The 20,396-nt window shown below is 37.7% G+C and overlaps 3 protein-coding genes across 3 annotated transcripts; all 3 read left to right on the top strand.

The window, feature by feature from the left end:
• Positions 1 to 386: 386 nt before the first annotated feature.
• Positions 387 to 1,418, top strand: LOC139184847 (trace amine-associated receptor 7a-like). Its single transcript, XM_070795640.1, has one exon. The coding sequence runs from the start codon at positions 387 to 389 to the stop codon at positions 1,416 to 1,418; it is 1,032 nt and encodes a 343-aa protein (XP_070651741.1).
• A 10,970-nt stretch (positions 1,419 to 12,388) lies between these two features.
• On the top strand, positions 12,389 to 13,426 carry LOC109563653 (trace amine-associated receptor 6). Its single transcript, XM_019966989.2, has one exon. The coding sequence runs from the start codon at positions 12,389 to 12,391 to the stop codon at positions 13,424 to 13,426; it is 1,038 nt and encodes a 345-aa protein (XP_019822548.2).
• Positions 13,427 to 19,439: 6,013 nt separating this feature from the next.
• On the top strand, positions 19,440 to 20,396 carry LOC139184835 (trace amine-associated receptor 7a-like). Its single transcript, XM_070795629.1, has one exon. It carries the CDS (start codon positions 19,440 to 19,442, stop codon positions 20,394 to 20,396), a length of 957 nt encoding a protein of 318 aa, XP_070651730.1.

The raw sequence follows: 20,396 nt of genomic DNA, 5'->3' as shown, positions 1-20,396 counted from the left end.
TTCCCCATATATAGATCAGGTAATAAACGAATGCTGATTAATTGTAAAGCAAGAAATCTTTTGTGGCAAAGACTATTTGAAATATTTATTTTCTGTTAAATTCTAATTTGATTTAGAATATTGTTTTAAATTAAATTCTAAATTATAAGAAAAATAATAGCTAAGATTTATGGACATTTGAATGGAATATATTATTATTTCATACATTCACAGATTGATATGGATATATGACGGGTGATGGGGATAATGTTTGGTAACTATAACAAAGGTAATCAGTGCAATGAGATCTTGTCTTTCCCACCAGGAAATAGAAAACTGCTCTATTTTGTGTGACTGAAAAGGGACAGAACTTCTCCAAATGTTTACAAGCTACTGACAGCAGCAGCATGAACAGCAGCTCACCCAGCGTTGCAGCTGTGCAGCTCTGCTACGAGCACCTGAGCAGATCCTGTGTGAAAACCCCCTACTCACTAGGTCCCCGCCTGATCCTGTACACAGTGTTTGGTTTTGGAGCTGTGCTGACTGTATTTGGAAATCTCTTGGTAATGATTTCCATTCTCCACTTCAAGCAGCTGCATTCTCCAACCAATTTTTTGATTGCTTCCCTGGCTTGTGCGGACTTCATGGTGGGAGTGACTGTGATGCCCTTCAGCATAGTGAGGTCTGTGGAGAGCTGCTGGTATTTTGGGGAGAGTTACTGTCAATTTCATTCCTGTTTTGACTTGTCATTCTGTTACGCCTCCATCTACCACTTGTGCTTTATCTCTCTGGACAGGTACATTGCCGTCTCTGACCCCCTGGTCTATCCAATCAGGTTCACTGTGTCTGTTTCTGGCATGTGTATTGCTTTCTCCTGGCTCTTTTCAATTATTTATTCTTTTTCCCTTCTTGGCACAGGAGCAAATGCAGTTGGACTGGAGGATCTAGTAAGTGCTCTCACCTGTGTGGGAGGCTGTCAAATTGCAATAAATCAAAGTTGGGTATTGGTGAATTTTCTATTATTTTTCATCCCCACCCTTGTGATGATAGTTCTTTACTCCAAGATTTTCCTCATTGCTGAACAACAGGCTAGAAAGATTGAGAATCTGAACATTAAGACTGGGAGATGCTCAGAAAGCTACCAAGACAGAGTGGCCAAGAGGGAGAGAAAGGCAGCAAGAACACTGGGCATCACAGTGCTAGCATTTCTGGTCTCCTGGCTGCCTTACTTCCTGGATGCCATCACTGATGCCTTCCTAGGTTTCATCACTCCCACATATGTTTATGAAATACTGGTTTGGATTGCTTATTATAACTCAGCTATGAACCCCTTGATTTATGCTTTCTTTTATCCTTGGTTTCGAAAAGCCATCAAACTCATTGTCACTGGCAAAGTCTTGAGAGTGAATTCCTCGACAGTAAATTTATTTTCTGGGTAAGTTCACTGTTAAGATGGAGGAATTGAAAATAGATTCACAGTGAACACAGCATTGGGTAGAAAATTTAATCATATATGTGCAAGATCTTCTAATGCAGAATGCTTCTGATATGACCTAAACACTTAAATTCAGTTTCACCATTCTTTGGTCAATATAACATAAAAACCTGGTTGTTATGGAAACAGCATGACCTTGGAGCCAGAAACCTTTAACACCTATCTGGGGCTGCTACTTCTCTCTGAACTTCACTGTGTTTCTCTAGTTAATAATCTCCCCTTTGTAGCATCCTTTAAAAAATTTAGAAGAATGCATGACAAGGATCTAGTATATTTTTGTTATTCTAAATCCTCCCTTTTACTACTTTATGATAGTTCAATCCCTGGTTAAGAGTTTTCTTTATTCCTTTGTAATATTTTTCTATTAAAATGCAAAGGAGCTGGAAGATCCAGAGGTCCTGGTCTAGGGAGGGCAAAGTATTGAATCTGCACTGTCAGGTTTTCAGATTTCTGAGTCAGGGATATGATGATCAGAGTCAGGTAAAATCAATCCAGAGACAGAGTTCTTTACTACCCTATCAGTTGAATTATTTACTATGGGAAAGGTAATTGGTGTCATAAATAACTTTCATTTGTTGAATGAGCTTCTACTTGGTGATTATCTGCTCATAACATTTCAGCTGTGTTTAGAAATTTTACCAGTTAACTTATGTTTATTGCATGCATTGGTTTCTAAGATTGTCATTCATTATTGTACTTTATCTTAAATTAACTTACTATTTCCTCACTTTTGCATTATTCCAAAAATTACTTATAAGAGTTTTCAAGGATTCAAACAAAAGCTCAAATTAAAAATGTGTCCAAAAGAATAGAAAACTGAAGTGAAGAGTGTAAAGGATGGCAGACAGAGGCCGATAAATGCATTCTATGTGATCCACAGATTTGAAACTGAATAAGTTAAGCAACTCACGTTGGATACAACTTAGCCAGCTTTTCAGACATGCAGACTTGTTCTTGGTACTGAGATTGGAGGATGTTGTATATCTTTTTTTTAAATAAATTTTTTAAATTTTTAAATAAATTGCTTAATTCTATTCTAAGTTTGCTTTGTTGTCATCAGACGTCAAGATTTAAAAAGTCAGTGTCACATCTTTGTAGCAGGAGTAAATACACATCAATATATTCTTGTTATTTTTCTGTAATTTCTTGCTTCCTGTAAATCAGTCTTATATTAGCACATCATTTCTATTGTTAAACAAATGCTTCAGATTGGTAAACTTTTCCTGAGATAGTGAATTATTTCTGATTATATTCTACTTGTGTGAAACTCTTGATCTGATGATTAAAGATGATAGACATGATTTAAAGGCACTCTAGACTGCTTAGTTTAGCCACAATTCTTCAGTTCTGAACTGGAATTTATCAGCTTATTTTCATTTAGTGGTTTCAATGCAGTAACTTTAATTCTGTTTCACAGCTATAGAGAAATCATATTTCCTCATTTTAAATATAAGAAAGCTAAAATTAAAGTGTTTACAAACTCTGCTGAATATCATAAAGCTTCCAGATTCAAACAAGTGCTTCTAACATCTTGTTCAATACATTTTCACTTGTCTTTTTTTAGTAGAGCTTCACATGTACTAGACAAATCATTAATTGTTCAACTTTCCTAATCTACATTTCTTCTATTTTTATAACTATATCAGGACTTTCTTCTTTAAAAAAAATTTAAGCTCCTGCTCTCATTTTTCTCTACTATGAATTACTCTGGTTGTGTGGGAACTAATTCATTGGCCTTTGTTTCAATGAACATTCATTGAGTGCTTCTGATATGCAAACCTAAGAATGCTTTGAGTTATAGGCCACTCATTCTGTGCTTGGGACTGACTTACCTGCCCTACTTAGTCTTCACAATACTATGTGAGAGAGAGAGTACTATTGCTATGTTATTATTACTTCTGGGCCATAAATGAGGGACAAGGGGCATAATGAGGTGAGTCTCATTCCCAAGGTGGTGTATTTGTTAAACAATAGAGCTGATACTCACATCCAAAGAATCAGAGAATAAGTAAAGTAACCAATAATTCTTTCTACTCTGTTGGGGCCCAGGCACTGCAGTCAAGGTACTGAGAGCAATATGAACACAAGACTTTGTACCAATTGTTTTAAAGGAAAAAAATCAGTCATCACAGAGAACAGACTAAACACAATTCTTTGGAGATACCAATACATTGAAGGGAGTAATTGATTTAGTGATGTATCATTTTAACCTACAATTCTTCATTATGTATTTTACTGTACCAAGTTTTCCCCCTGAGGGTGAAGGGAGGTTCATTTAAATAAATTACCTCTTAATTTCTGCAGCAGGATTGGTCTGCACATCAAGCAAATACAGGCTGTTGTTTTTTCTATTACTGATTATTTGGTTCCTTTGAGCCTCTTCCCCATAGCAAGTCTTTTACATTCAAAACACTTCATGCCATCTTTGTGGTGTGGGTTTCCGAATTGCATTTAACTTTTTTTCATGGATATAGTATATTATTATGATAGCGAATGATTATATTTGCACCTCATATGCTCCTTGAATAGCTCATGTATTAACAATATGTTATAAAGTTTGTCTTCGTTTTCTTCGTGAATGAGAAATTAGAACAGTAGCAATTGATACCTGTCTAAATAGCTCCTACCTTCTTTTTTTTTTTTAATTTTATTTTATTTTTAAACTTTACATAATTGTATTAGTTCTGCCAAATATCAAAATGAATCCACCACAGGTATACATGTGTTCCCCATCCTGAACCCTCCTCCCTCCTCCCTCCCCATACCATCCCTCTGGGTCGTCCCAGTGCACTAGCCCCAAGCATCCAGTATCGTGCATCGAACCTGGACTGGCATCTCGTTTCTTACATGATATTTTACATGTTTCAATGTCATTCTCCCAAATCTTCCCACCCTCTCCCTCTCCCACAGAGTCCATAAGATTGTTCTATACATCAGTGTCTCTTTTGCTGTCTCGTACACCAGGTTATTGTTACCATCTTTCTAAATTCCATATATATGCGTTAGTATACTGTATTTATGTTTTTCCTTCTGGCTTACTTCACTCTGTATAATAGGCTCCAGTTTCATCCACCTCATTAGAACTGATTCAAATGTATTCTTTTTAATGGCTGAGTACTACTCCATTGTGTATATGTACCACAGCTTTCTTATCCATTCATCTGCTGATGGACATCTAGGTTGCTTCCATGTCCTGGCTATTATAAACAGTGCTGCGATGAACATTGGGGTACACGTGTATCTTTCCCTTCTGGTTTCCTCAGTGTGTATGCCCAGCAGTTGGATTGCTGGATCATAAGGCAGTTCTATTTCCAGTTTTTTAAGGAATCTCCACACTGTTCTCCATAGTGGCTGTACTAGTTTGCATTCCCACCAACAGTGTAAGAGGGTTCCCTTTTCTCCACACCCTCTCCAGCATTTATTATTTGTAGACTTTTGGATCGCAGCCATTAAATAGCTCCTACCTTCTTAGGGACCACTTTGTTCATTTGTCCCTCACACTACTTGCAGCTTTCTGATCATATGTTGGACATATTTATATTATACTTATACACATATATATTTATAATGCCCTATCTCTCCTCCTGCACTGTGGCCCACAATGCGTCTGCAATGCGGGAGACTTGGGTTTGATCCCTCGGTTGGGAGGATCCGCTGGAGGAGGGCATGGCAACCCACTCTAGTATTTTGCCTGGGGAATCCCCATGGACAGAGGAGCCTGGTGGGCTACAGTCCATAGGGTTGCAAAGAACTGGACATGATTATCAACTAAGCACATCTCTCCCCCACAGTGCATGCCCCAGAAGAAAATGACCTATTTGTTTATATGAGTAGTTTCAAGATGAACCTTCCACTTTGCTTGGAATATAGGGGAAACTCAACACCTATTTGCTGAATAAATAAATGCATGTTTTCTTTAAATATAGAAATACTTCTTAGACATTGGAAAAAAATTGCACAGCATGAAAGTTGAGAGTTAAGTTTCATTTAGAGCAAAACAAGAACTGCAGCCCAGGAGATGGCATTTCAGAGAGCTTTAAAGAACTGCTCTGAGGAGGCAAGGGGAGGAACTAGATATATAGGAGTTTTGCAACAAAGGGTGGGTAGTTGGGAATATCAAAAATTACTGTTAATTAAGTAAAGCAGATGTGTCAAGTTAAGAAATTTAATGCTCTTATATATATGGGAAGAAGTAAGAGTCTGGGCTCACTGAAACCATTCCTTTGATATGCCCTCAGCTGCCTGGGGTCAGTATCCTGTATTTTCACATTCTGAGTATTCTCAGGTCTCACTGTAGGGAGTGGTACAGTGTGATGGTTATTAGATGGTAGGTATTCTTTTCCGACTTTCGTCAGGACTCAGAGGCTCATGTTGGAGGACTGTAGTTGCTGATGATTGTAACATTCTTGTTTACTGATATGACAGGACATATTCTATTTCTCATATATTATATAAGAATACACATTTTGTTCAGTCACTCAGTTGTGTCTGACTCTTTGCAACCCCATGGACTGCAGCACACCAGGCTTCCCTCTCCTTCACCATCTCCTGGAGCTTGCTCAAACTTATGTCCATTGAGTCAGTGATGCTAACCAAGCATCTCAGCCTCTGTCGTCCCCTTCGATTCTGCCTTCAATCTTTCCCAGCATCAGGGTCTTTTCTAATAAATCATCTCTTCATATCAGGTGGTGAAAATATTGGAGCTTCAGCTTCAGCTTCAGCATCAGTCCTTCCAACAAATAATCAGGACTGATTTCCTTTAGGATTGACTGGTTGGATCTCCTTGCAGTCCAAGGGACTCTCAAGAGTCTTCTCCAACACCACAGTTCAAAAGCACCAATTCTTCAGTGCTCAGCTTTCTTTATAGTCCAACTCTCACATCCATACATGACTACTGGAAAAACCATAGCTTTGACTAGACGGACCTTTGTTGGCAAAGTAATATCTCTGCTTTTTAACGCTGTCTAGGTTGGTCATAGCTTTTCTTCCAAGGAGCAAGCACCTTTTAATTTCATAGCTGCAGTCACCATCTGCAGTGATTTTGGAGCCCAAAAAAGACTCTCAATATTTCCATTGTTTACCCATCTATTTGCCATGAAGTGATGGGACTGGATGCTATGATCTTAGTTTTTTGAATATTGAGATTTAAGCCAAATTTTTCACTCTCCTTTTTCACTTTCATCAAGAGGCTCTTTAGTTCTTCTTTGCTTTCTGCCATAAGGGTGGTATCATCTTCATAGCTGAGATTATTGATATTTCTCACAGCAATCTTGATTCCAGCATGATTTCCAGCTCCAATCTTTATCCAGCCCAGCATTTTGCAGGATGTATTCTTCATATAAGTTAAATAAGCAGAGTGACAATATACAGCCTTGATGTACTCCTTTCCCGATTTGGCATCAGTCTCTTGTTCCATGTCCAGTTCTAACTGGTACTTCTTGACCTGCATACAGATTTTTAGGGGGCAGGTAAGGTGGTCTGGTATTCCCATCTCTTTAAGAATTTTCCACAGTTTGTTGTGATCCACATAGTCAAAGGTTTTAGTGTAGTGAATGAAGGAGACATAGATGCTTTTCTGGAATTCTCTTGCTTTTTCTGTGATCCAACGAATGTTGGCAATTTGATCTCTGGTTCCTCCGCCTTTTCTAAATCCAGCTTGAACATCTGGAAGTTCTTGGTTCACATACTGTTGAAACTTAGCTTGAAGGATTTTGAGCATTACCTTGCTAGCATGTGAAATGAGTAGCAATTGTGCGGAAGTTTGAACATTCTTTGGCATTGCCTTTCTTTGGAATTGGAATGAAAACTAATCTTTTCCAGTCCTGTGGCCACCTTTGAGTGTTCCAAATTTGCTGACATATTGAGTGCAGCACTTAACAGCTTTATCTTTTAGAATTTGAAATAGCTCAGCTGGAATTCCATCACCTCCACTAACTTTATTCATAGTGATGCTTCCTAAATTCCACTTGTCTTCACACTCCAGAATGTCTGGGTGTAGGTGAGTGATCAGACAATTGTGGTTATCTGGGTCATTAAGATCTTTTCACATACATTAGATAAATAACTTTTTATGCATCATAGTGTTTATAGTAATACCAAAATTGCAGACACTATACACACTTATTTTGTAGTTCTTGGGATCATTCCCTGGAAGAAGCATTCCTCTTTGTCAGACATTTGTAGGTAAATTCATATCACATTAGCCACATTTTCTTGACCTTCCAATCATTAGCCCATTGTGATAAATGTATAAAATGCTAAAAGTGAAGGCAACTTTGAGATGATCTATTCTGAACCATCCCTTTTTATTTTTAGAGACTCTAATTTTAGTACTTTCATAATAGACATGCATAACAGATATAATCTATCATACTTCTATAATTTGATGAATTTTGACATTTGTAGACACCTGTAAAGTTATTATAAAAATCAAGACTGAACATATATCAGTTCAGTTCAGTTCATTCACTCAGTCATGTCTAACTCTTTGCAACCCCATGGACTGTGGCATGCCAGGCTTCGCTGTTCTTCACCAACTCCTGGAGCTTGTGCAAACTCATGTCCATTGAGTCAGTGATGCCATTCAACCATCTCATTCTCTGTTGTCCCCTTCTCTTCCTGCCTTCAGTCTTACCCAGCATCAGGGTCTTTTCAATGAGTCAGCTCTTCGCCTCAGGTGGCCAAAGTATTAGAGTTTCAGCTTCAACAACAGTCCTTCCAATGAATATTCAGGACTGATTTCCTTTTGGATTGACTGATTTGATCTGCTTGCAATCCAAGACTTTCAAGAGTCTTGTCCAACACCACAGTTCAAAAACATTAATTCTTTGGCACTCAGCTTTCTTTATAGTCCAACTCTCACTTCCATACCTGACTACTGGAAAAAGCATAGCTTTGACTAGACAGACCTTTATTGACAAAGTAATGTCTCTGCATTTCAATGTGCTATCTAGGTTGGTCATAGCTTTTCTTCCAAGGAGCAAGCACCTTTTAATTTCATGGCTGCAGTCACCATTTGAGTGATTTTGGAGCTAAAAAATAAAGTATCTCACTGTTTCCATTGTTTACCCATCTATTTGCCATGAAGTGATGGGACTGGATGCCACGATCTTAGTTTTCTGCATGTCGAATTTTAAGCCAATTTTTTCACTCTCCTTTTTCAATTTTGTCAAAAGACTACTTAGTTCTTTGCTTTCTGCCATAAGGGTGGTGTCATCTGCATATCTGAGTATTGATATTTCTCCCATCAATCTTGATTCTAGCTTGTGCTTCATCTAGTCCAACATTTCGCATGATGTACTCTGCATATAAGGTAAATAAGCAGGGTGACAGTATACAGCCTTGACGTACTCCTTTTCCCATTTGGAACCAGTCTGTTGTTCCATGTCCAGTTCTAACTGTTGCTTCCTGACCTGCATATAGGTTTCTCAAGAGGCAGGTCAGGTGGTCTGGTATTCCCATGTCTTGAAGAATTTTCTAGTTTGTTGTGATCCACACAGTCAAGGCTTTGGCATAGTCCATAAAGCAGATGTAGGAGCTCTCTTGCTTTTTCTATGATCCAACAGATGTTGGCAATTGGATCTCTGATTCCTCTGCCTTTTCTAAATCGAGCTTGAACATCTGGACTTTCATGGTTCATGTACTGTTGAAGCCTGGCTTGGAGAATTTTGAGTATTACTTTGCTAGCATGTGAGGTGAGTGCAATTGTGTGGTAGTTTGAGCATTCTTTGGCATTGCCTTTCTTTGGGATTGGAGTGAAAACTGACATTTTCCAGTCCTGTGGCTACTGCTGAGTTTTCCAAATTTGCTGGCATATTGAGTGTAGTATTTTGACAGCATCATCTTTCAGGATTTGAAATAGCTCAACTGGAATTCCATCACCTTCACTAGCTTTGCTATATATCACTTCCCAGATTTTTTCATGTCCTTTGTAATGTTCCTCCTGCTCATCTCTACACACTCAACTCTCTTCCATCCCCAGGCAGCCACTGATCAGCTTTATGTCACTCTATACTAATTTGCACTTCCTCAATCAGTTCAGTCACTCAGTCATGTCCAACTCTTTTCCACCCCATAGACTGCAGCAAGCCAGGCCTCCCTGTCCATCACCAACTTCTGGAGCTTGCTCAAACTCATGTCCATCAAGTGGGACTTCCTAGAATTTTATAGAATGTACTTCCTAGCATTTTATATAAATGCAACCATACATTATATTATGTGATCATTTTTCTTTGAATTATTTCACTCTGATGAATAATATAGAGAATAAGCCGCATCAAAGCATGAATCAGCATTTGATTCTTTTTCTTTTTGATTGAATAGTACTTCACTGTGTGAATTGACCACATTTGTTTCTTTTTTGTTGTTGATTGAGGCTGAATTTGAATCATTCCTTTTCAGGTGCAGGCCCTAGCTTAAGTGACCTGAACAAGGTCCTACAGCCAGAGTCATGAATTCACAGAGTGGGGCCAACCACTCTCCAGAGGGTGTCTGGCTGCATCTGGTCCTGCTGGGACAGCCCGATGGTCCACCTTCATCTGCCCCTCCTCTGGTTCTGCACAAGCTCTCCTTTCTAAGAATTGCTTCACTTCTGCTCCATTATATGTGGCTTGCCTACTTTTAATGATCCATGACCATCTATTTCTTCTCTATTTTATACTACTGCAAATATTATTTACAAGATATAATCATGTACTTTATTATATTAATTATAATTCAGTAGAATAAAAATTTGGTATAATACATTGATACATTGTATAATATACAGAAATATATGCTATATGTATGCAATTATGCATATATATTTCTTCTTAGTTCCATATGAGTTTTAAAGAATCTGTAAGATTTCAGTTAAAATTTTGACTTTAATTAGAGTTATGTTTCCAAAAATAAATTGTCTGATAACTTTGAAAGCACAACTTTTGGACCTAGTGTACTGATGAGAAGCTTGATCATGATATGATATTCATGTCTTTTTCATAAGCTGGTACCCTCTGGCCTCTGTTCCTAGGAGCTTTTAAGTTTCTCTTTGTATTTGTCTGTAGTTAGCATCTGCATTTGTATCATTTTTCCTCTTTGCACTTGGTAGGAACTTGAAATTTAGACCCTTTAGCTGAGAAGAAAGTTTTTATAGCATTGTTTTTATTATTTTCTTGTCCTCATTCTTTAGTTGCTTTTTCTGAGATTAAGAATTTCTTTCAGGATCTATTAGAAAAAACATTTCTTTCACTTTTCTGGTAAACTTTATTGTGTATATCGTGAGTGTATTTCTCTACCCTGGTTTTTCCATTAGTTTGCTCCATCAGATTTTCCTCTTTCAGAAATACTTTTAAGGGCATCTCAATGGGCTTTTAGGAGGAAATGAACTCTGTGATTAGTTAACAGGGCTTATCTTCAGATGGTATGTACCAATTCAAGCATTCCCTTGTGAAAATGATGAAATGCTTAAGTTCAGACTGGCTAGCCTGGGCACAGGGAAGACAGGGATATTGTTTTTATATTTAGACTGTAGTTTCAAATTGGAGTTGTCCAAACTAAATTATTAACACAGAGAGTGACTAGAAAGCTCTGGGGTGTGCCTGAGATCTAATGAGGGATAAAGAAGGAAGATTTGCAGAGGACACTGGGAGTCTGTGGTTGGAGAAAATACAATGTTGTGTCATTTGCCATTTTACCCAAATTATTCCAGAAGAGGTTAACATATATTAAGAAATATCCATTAGACAGAAATAAATTATGTAAAGAATCAAGTTCATAACTGACTCAGTTTTACACTGACTTGCAAAAATGCTTAAAACTTGCACATAATTAATGTACTTACTATGTGTTATCAAACCTGTGAAGACATCTTTTCCAAAGAGTATCTGATTTGGGGGGTTAGAACATGAACGTATCATTTGTGGGGGAGCAGTTCTGAATGCGCTACAGAGGGGGATGTGAGGCCTTCTATCTGTGAGGATCTCACAGCAGCAGTATTCAGAGGGATTACACCCATTTCTCAGGTGAATGGAGAGATGTTGCAATCTGCTTCCAGTGACAACATCCCGAGAAGAGAGCGATCTTTTCTCAATCAGCACTGACTTTTGCAGAAGCTCACAATTGTGGATGTGCCTAAATATCGTGGTGTTTTTAATGCTTTCCTGTAATGTAATTCGTCCATTACAAGCTGCTCATGGTGTATGTTCCCTTGTCTGTTGGTGTCCACTGAAAATACAAAAATGATTCTTGACTGGAGGAAAAAAGCCAAGTATTTGCTTTCACTGTGTGTACCCAGTTATATCTTTTTAGCTAAAATCCAGTAAAGTGGCCACAACAGGATGAAGAATTAGCAAAAGGTTCAAGTCTAAGGATATAAAAAGTCTTTGGGTTAAGTTAATGGGTAACTTAATGTGAGGAACTCTTCTGGAGATAACTGTCTTAATAATCACTCTTGAAAATAATCTTCCAAGTTCACACCTTGCACTACAGGGATTCCATCTAGGGATTCTCTTATAGATAGCTTTTATATATCAGGAAGGATTGTGTGCTTTAGGCAGTAATGCAGAAACCTGGTAGGAAATGATTCTTTCACTCTGTAATTACTTTCCATATCACTGCCTGTTGCAAAGAGGAACTCTGGAGGTAAAAAAATATAAAAATATTTATGACTAAAAGAAAATTTTATCAAATTCAGGGAATGAAGCATTAGTTGAAATTAATCCCAATGTTATTGTTCAGTGTAATTTTTGTGCTTTGTTATTAAACACATTTGTGATTTATAAAATAAGTAAAATTTAAAAAAATAATTGTAATATCTGATCATTTCCTCAGATATCCTAGTAGATGTATGTTTTTCCCCTAGGTGTATTGAAAATCAGAATCCTATGTTCATTATGAAAATCAAGGACAGAATTCTTTGAGTGTAAACAACAGATCATGAGCAGCAACTCGTCTCCCACTGCAGCTGTGCAGCTCTGCTACGAGCACCTGAACAGATCTTGTGTGAAGACCCCCTACTCACCCGCATCCCGTGTGATTCTGTACATGGTGTATGGCTTTGGGGCTGTCCTGGCCGTGTTTGGAAACCTCCTGGTAATGACTGCCATCCTTCATTTCAAGCAGCTGCACTCACCAACCAATTTTCTCATCGCCTCTCTGGCCTGTGCAGACTTTCTGGTGGGAATAACTGTGATGCCCTTCAGCATGGTCAGGTCTGTGGAGAGCTGCTGGTACTTTGGGCGAACTTTCTGCACTTTTCACACATGCTTTGATGCAGCATTTTGTTACTCTTCTCTCTTCCACCTGTCCTTCATCTCCATCGACAGGTACATTGCTGTTACTGACCCTCTGGTCTATCCCACCAAGTTCACAGTGTCTGTATCATGCATATGCATCAGCATCTCCTGGATCCTACCCATTACTTACAGTGGCGCCGTGTTCTACACGGGTGCCATTGAGAATGGGCTAGAGGAATTGTCTCATGCCCTCAACTGTGCAGGAGGCTGTCAGATGGTTGTAAATCAAAACTGGGTATTGATAGATTTTCTGTCTTTCTTTATACCTACCCTTGTCATGATCATTCTCTATAGTAATATTTTTCTTGTGGCCAGACAACAGGCTAAAAAGATTGAAAATACCAGTAGTAAAACAGATTCATCATCAGACAGTTACAAATCCAGAGTAGCCAAGAGAGAGAGAAAAGCAGCTAAAACCCTGGGTATCACGGTCATAGCATTCATGATCTCGTGGTTACCATACAGTATTGACTCATTAATTGATGCCTTTATGGGCTTCATAACCCCAGCCTATATTTATGAGATTTGCTGTTGGTGTGCTTATTACAACTCAGCCATGAACCCCTTGATCTATGCTTTATTTTACCCTTGGTTTAGGAAAGCCATCAAAGTCATTGTGAGTGGTCGGGTTTTCAAGGATAGTTCTGGGAGCATGAATTTGTCCTCTGAACAAATGTAAGCCATTGGGTTGAGGAGGTTGAAGATATCTTTACATTTTCCAAATGAAATGAGTTTTAGAAAATCAAGTAAGGTTTTTCATGAAAGAAAACAAATGGCTTTTTCAGTCTAACTGGATGAGCCCTTGTGTTTCAGTCTTGTTAGGATGTGCACTTCCCTTTGCTTCTCCAAAAATATTTATGTGACTAATAAGTGTTAACTCCCTTATTTGTTAACTACTGCAGAACTCACCATAGCCCACTCTCTGCAGACAGTCCACTCCCCCGCCACATACATTTTTATTCCATTAACCATTCCTTTTGTATCCTGTAAACATTTCAGTTGTCTCTGATTTCCTTTGTCTTTCTCTTACAAAGTGGTCTACTTATTTCCAACTCCTCAGAAATTTCTCTGTGATTAACTTTCTCAAGGTTGTTGCTTTTTTTTTTTTCCTTTTCTGCTTTGCTTATATTCCCAGGAAACTTTTGAGTTTCAGTTAAATCTATTATGCTTAAGGTCTGCACTGGTGTCTCTCTGAGAAATTGACTGCAGCATCTTCTGCATCCTGTCTCTGGCCTACAGTGGTGCCAAATTGTACACAGATGCCCAAGATGATAGGATGGAGGGATAAGTAACTGCCCTCTGCTTGATAAGTGATTGTCAACTTGTTTAAATCAGTTCTGCATATCGGTAGGATTTCTATTGTTTTTCACACCTGGCTTTGTTAAGATTCTTCGGTACAGAAATACTCTTCTTGTGATTAGAAAACAGATTAAAAAGATTTAAACATTACTAGAAAGTAAAATTGTTACCAGAGAATTGCAAGAACAGAGTGGCTAAGACACAGAGAAAAGCGGCTAAAACCCTGGACATCACAGCTTAGTATTTTTGGTCTCATGATTTCTCAATGTAATTGATTCATTCATTGATTCTTTTTTGAGTTTTATAGCATTTAATATGCTTATGAGATAGTTTGCTCATTCAGTTACTATAACTGGCTCTAAATCATTTGATTTATGCCTCATTTTACTTTGGTTTAAAAGAGTAATAGGACTTATTAAACTGGAAATATTAAAGGACATTTCATCAATCAAAACTAAATTCTAAAACAAATTTCATATTGATGATTTGAAAAATTTAACAGTGATCTAGTGATATATTGAAAAATTCTGAATAATTTTTATATGAAATATAGTGCTTGAAAATGATCCACTAAACTGGGGAGGAAAAACAGTACCTCAATTTCAGCAGCATAAGTTTTATACTGTTATTTTTTGGGAAGTGAACATCCTTTGAGCATTTGATAAAAACATATTACTTACTAGTGGTTGACACAGTGGTCATAATTTCAAGTTTCCTCACATCTTTACACTCCTGCTCTGTCAGTTGTTACTTTCCTCTTTCAAGTCCCTGTTACTCTTTTACCTTTCCTACCAAGCTTAACTTTTTCTTTTTTCATTTTCAAATGTTTCTTTCAAGTTCTCTGTTAATGTCTTTCTGTGAACTCAGTTTCAGTTCAGTTCAGTTGCTCAGTTGTGTCCGACTCTGCAACCGCAGGACTCAGTTTAGTTTGCTTTTATTTTTATCAAATTGATTCCTGGGGTCCGGTCTTTCTGGAGCTCCTAACGATCTCTGAGACATATCCATCAGCTATTACAGACCCAGGATGGGATTCATATTTTATATTTTAGGAGATATTTTGTACAGGTAGGAATAACCATGAGCAATATGTGTACTGCAATAGTAGTTTCTTTTATGTAACAATTTTCTCATTTCATGAAGTTTGTTGCTCATGATGGAGGGCAATTGTCTTTTATTTTTCCCCCTATAAGTACTATTTGGAGTTTATAGCTATTCATAATAAAAATAACACTATTATTTATGCTATTGAAAAATGGATAATTTAGAGATGTTAATGTGGTATAAAACTTTTTTAAAACTCTTAACAATCTTGCTTCATGTATTTAACAAAATCAAAACTGATTTATCTGAGATATTAAAAACTAGAAGAAAACATAGTTTTTATAATTTATTGACATGAATCATGACAGAATATAGATTCATGCACTAAATTTAAATTTTTCAACTTCAAAGTGAAAGAAAGGCACGTTAAAGAAAAACACACAAACTCGGAAAAGCTATTGGCAGCAAACAGGTTGAAGAATTAGTAGATTTGAAAATATACAAAGAATTTACAAAACATTAAGATGGAGATGAATATCCCACTAAACATAAATATGAAATTTTACAGAGGTATGGTTAATAAATACATTAAAACGTCAAATGTACACATAATTTTAAAATTAATTAAAATCTTATACAGTTTTGTATCTCATATTTGACAACACTGGATCATTAACATCAGGTTAATTAGAGTATGAGAAGTTGAGTACTCTGCTGAAAGTTCAGCACTTTCATAAACAAGTAGGAAAAACATAATTTAGCATTTTCTTTTAGAGGGGAATTAAGATATTTATGTAAAATTTCAAATCACATGTGTCACATGACTCTGTAGTTCTGTTTCTGGCAAGCAAGCATATGAAGAGAGTCAGGCAAGGAAGGAAACGTGACAAGGACATTCATTGTATATCTCTCAATTACTAATTACAATGAATTAGGATTCATATGGTGTAAATTAAATAAATTATGCTCTACCTTTGAAATGAGATGTTATGAAACCATTAAAAAGCACAACTGACCATTAAAAATAACAATTGACAAGGAGAGAAAACCTCAATATACTTCTTTGACTAAAATCAAAAGAAAATAAAAGCAAAAAATCTGACCTAAATTATATAGCAACGTATAATAAGCCCCCATATTACACTTTTACAAAATGTACCTTTGTGTATAATAGACAGTGTCTGTTATAGGGGGATTTACTTTGTAATTTATCTTTAAAATGTTAATGTTTGTGATAAAATAAATGTATTAAAATTGATGTTAACAGTGCTTGGCTGTTTTATTTTGGTGGACTAACATTTGAGCATGTATCTTTGGTATATTTTTGTTTTATCTAATGAAACTAAATTGTAGGTACATTGGTATATTTTAGAAACTACATCTTACAGAGATTTAAGTATCTCAGGATTTATATCTTAATATTTTTAAAGTATTTTTAATGGTTTCTTTCAGTAGATCTTTAATGCTCTGACTCTTCTTCTCTATATTAATTATGTGCTGTACTCAAGAGCGATGGAAGCTACCAAGAGTTATGTTTCCATGTTCCACTTGTGCTTTATTTCTGCTCTTTAGGTCATTTTTGAAAAGTGATAAACATGCACAGATGTATTGAGTAGATGCACATGCTTTTGAGAGACGACATAACCTCCCAGCCTGGCTGTTAGGAGCCCTGCCCCTCAGGGAAGGCGAAGGTGCTGCCAAGTCAGGTCCTTAAGGTAGGAAAACGCATTCCTCAGTAGACAGACCTCAAAAAACACCCACAGATACTGTGAGACTGAGCTTTCTGAACATGGATGCCACTCTGGGGATAAAGGAGCAGAATCCCTATATTTATTGAGATTTTTTTCTTGTACCTGGTGCAGTGTGAGGCTCTAAGTAGATTTAAGAGTATTACAGAAAAATATAAATCCTATCTAGCAGCCCTGAGCAGGTGAAGCGAAGATTTGTATCTGTCACCACGGGCATTTCATGTCCTCTCCCTTCCTAACCCTTCACCTCTGCAGATACCCAAACAGCTTGGCAAAATGAGGTGGGTGGGGTCAGGTTGTGCGCAGGTCTTCTTGAGCTCATGCCACTCCCCACACTGCGCCTGCGCTACAGCCGCTCTCAGCCTTGCGAATGTGTCCAGCCCCCATCTCGGAGCCTCAAAACACACTGCCCTCTCGGCCTGGGAAACCCCTGTCTGTTTTTACCTTAAATATCTCCTGGATCCTCTCGACCTATATTTAAAGTTACCTTCTTGGTAAAATTACCTGTGAATACAATTCCCATGCTTCACTGTGGTGACCTCCACTGTACTCTGTTTATCGGAACCATCACCACATTGAGTTGTCATTACTTGTCCACATGTTAGCCTCTCACATAGAGTTAAGAGAAGTAAAATAAATATAATGGATAAGCTCTAATTTATTTAAAAATCCTGTAAGGTGATAGGCAATCTACCAGGAGGAAAGAAAGATTTGAAGCAAACTGAAACACTCATAGCTTGCTGGTGAGAGCATAAAATGGTCCAGCTACCTTAGAAAATGTGTACTTCCTTGCAGAGTTAAACATATACTTCCCAATATGACAGTCCCAAGATGAACAGTCTAAATATTTATCAACTGGTATATGGATAAAATAACTGGAAGGCAATTGAATTCAGACAATGGAATTCCATTTAGCTATAAGGAGGAATGAGCTGCAAATGTTCTCAGACATGGGTGAAACTCACAGACACTGAGCTGAGTAAAATAAGCCAGACAGAGAAGACAAACTGTGTGACCTTTGTGACACAAGATTTTTAGGCCTCAGAAAGTAATCCCTAGCCATAGAAGGGAGATCCGCGGTTCCCCAGGATAGGAGAAGGGATATGTGGGGTGAGATTAAGTATAAAAGGGCCTGAGGAGAAATACAGGGTGTTGCTTCCCTTCTTGGTTGTGAATACAAGAGCAGATACATTTATCATGTCATCAGTCTGTACCTACTAAAAATGTAAACTTTTCAAATATATTTTATGCCTCAATATTAAAAAGCTGATTTTTCAACATAAGTAGAAGTCATTGAGGGCTTCACAGGTGGCACAGTGGTGAAGAATCTGCCTGCCAATGCAGGATAGGCAAGAGACATGAGTTTGATCCCTGGGTTGGGAAAATCCCCTGGAGTAGGAAATAGTAATCTGCTCCAGTATTATTGCCTGTAAAATTTCATGGACAGAGAAGCCTGGGAGACTACAGTCCATGGGATTGCAAAGAGTTGAACATGACTGAGCACATGGAAGTCATTCATCAGAAAACATTTTTTTGAAACATAAGCTCATCTATTCTAGAACATTAAGAGGAAATGGAAATTTGTCAATGGTAAAATATGGAGTATAATATAGGAATGCTCCCATTCCAAAAGTTCTTTCAACAATTTATTTTAAAAAATATCTTCCATATAGTGCCCATTACAACAAGAAAAACATTAGCAGGAACAATGTTTTATTTGTACTTGCACTTCCTTGGTTGTTTCATGAGGCAAACATTTTGTCCTCTACTCCTCCTCTTTTCTAAATCTGAATTATTAAAGTTAAACCTGAAGCATTCAACTGTTTAATATACGATTCTATTTATTTTTTTTCTTTAACACAAACTGATACTGGAAGAGAGAAAGGACTTATTTGAAAGAGTTCTAGTGACATTCAACACAGAAATCATAAACAAATGATTCTAAGAAAAATGAAAAGGCAGTAACTAATAACAGTAAATAATATGACTTTCCATTTCTGCTCAAAGGTTTTAAAGGCTAGGCATTATTATATTTCATGCAAAGGTCAAATGACATCAGGACATTATAGGACATAAACTTAGTTTAGCATAAACATAATTGTTATTTAATTCTTTCTTTCTAAACACCTTGCACTTGTGGGGATTCAATCTTAAGAGCTTTGGGGATTGAAATTATGGAACTATGTTCCTGAGGGGAGAGAGTGTTTGGGGCATTATCATTGCTCTGACAAATTAGGAAAATAATGCTAATAAAATGTGGCATTCGGACATGCATCATGTAATAGTTTCTTGAAGACAAACTCTCCTCTGAAATGAAGAACGAGGTAATACAGAAAGTCTTTAAAAAATTTAAATAGACAGCATTTTATGTAAAAATGAAAATTAACCGCTTATTCATTTAGAAGTGAATCATTTTACAAGATGAGGATATGAATCACTTTCTAAACATGTAAGTGAAGATTTGCACTTACAAGGAAGCAAAGACAGAATGCACTGGCGACTACTCACATTGTGTTTACCTTTTCTTTAAGGACATTTCAAAATCGGGAATGACAGCCTGGGCCACAGAGGGTGACAGGTTTCCAGGTATCAAACCAGAGAATCATGAGCAGTGCATCTCCTTCTGCTGCAGCTGTGCAGCTCTGCTACGAGCACCTGAACGGATCCTGTGTGAAAACCCCCTACTCACCAGGTCCCCGCCTCATCCTGTACACAGTGTTCATCTTTGGAGCTGTGCTGGCTGTGTTTGGAAATCTCCTGGTGATGATTTCCATTCTCTACTTCAAGCAGCTGCATTCTCCTACCAACTTCTTGATTGCTTCTCTGGCCTGTGCTGACTTCTTGCTGGGAGTGACTGTGATGCCCTTCAGCACAGTGAGGTCCGTGGAGAGCTGCTGGTACTTTGGGCAGCGTTACTGTCAACTCCACTCCTGTTTTGAAGGCTCATTCTGTTACGCTTCCATCTACCACTTGTGCTTTATCTCTCTGGACAGGTACATTGCGGTCACTGACCCCTTGGTTTATCCAGCCAGGTTCACTGTGTCTGTTTCTGGCATGTGTATTGCCTCCTCTTGGCTCTTTTCTATTATGTTTTCTTTTTCTCTTTTTGGCACAGGAGCGAATGCAGCTGGACTGGAGGATGTAGTAAGTGCTCTCACCTGTGTGGGAGGCTGTCAAATTGCAGTGAATCAGAGTTGGGTATTGGTCAGTTTCCTTGTATTTTTAATCCCCACTCTTGTCATGATAACTGTTTACTTCAAGATTTTCCTCATTGCTAAACAGCAGGCTAGAAAAATTGAGAGTCTGAACAACAAGACTGGGCGATGCTCAGACAGCTTCCAAGACAGAGTGGCCAAGAGGGAGAGAAAGGCAGCAAGAACACTGGGCGTCGCAGTGCTAGCGTTTCTGGTCTCCTGGCTGCCTTACTTCCTGGATGCCATCATTGATGCCTTCCTAGGTTTCATCACTCCCACGTATGTTTATGAAATACTGGTTTGGATTGCTTATTATAACTCAGCTATGAACCCCTTGATTTATGCTTTCTTTTATCCTTGGTTTTGA

This window comes from Bos indicus, chromosome 9 (assembly GCF_029378745.1).
Source record: "Bos indicus isolate NIAB-ARS_2022 breed Sahiwal x Tharparkar chromosome 9, NIAB-ARS_B.indTharparkar_mat_pri_1.0, whole genome shotgun sequence".
In the NCBI taxonomy this organism is placed as follows: domain Eukaryota; kingdom Metazoa; phylum Chordata; class Mammalia; order Artiodactyla; family Bovidae; genus Bos; species Bos indicus.
Note: the sequence above shows the minus strand (reverse complement) of the source record. Positions and strands in the feature narration are given on the sequence as shown.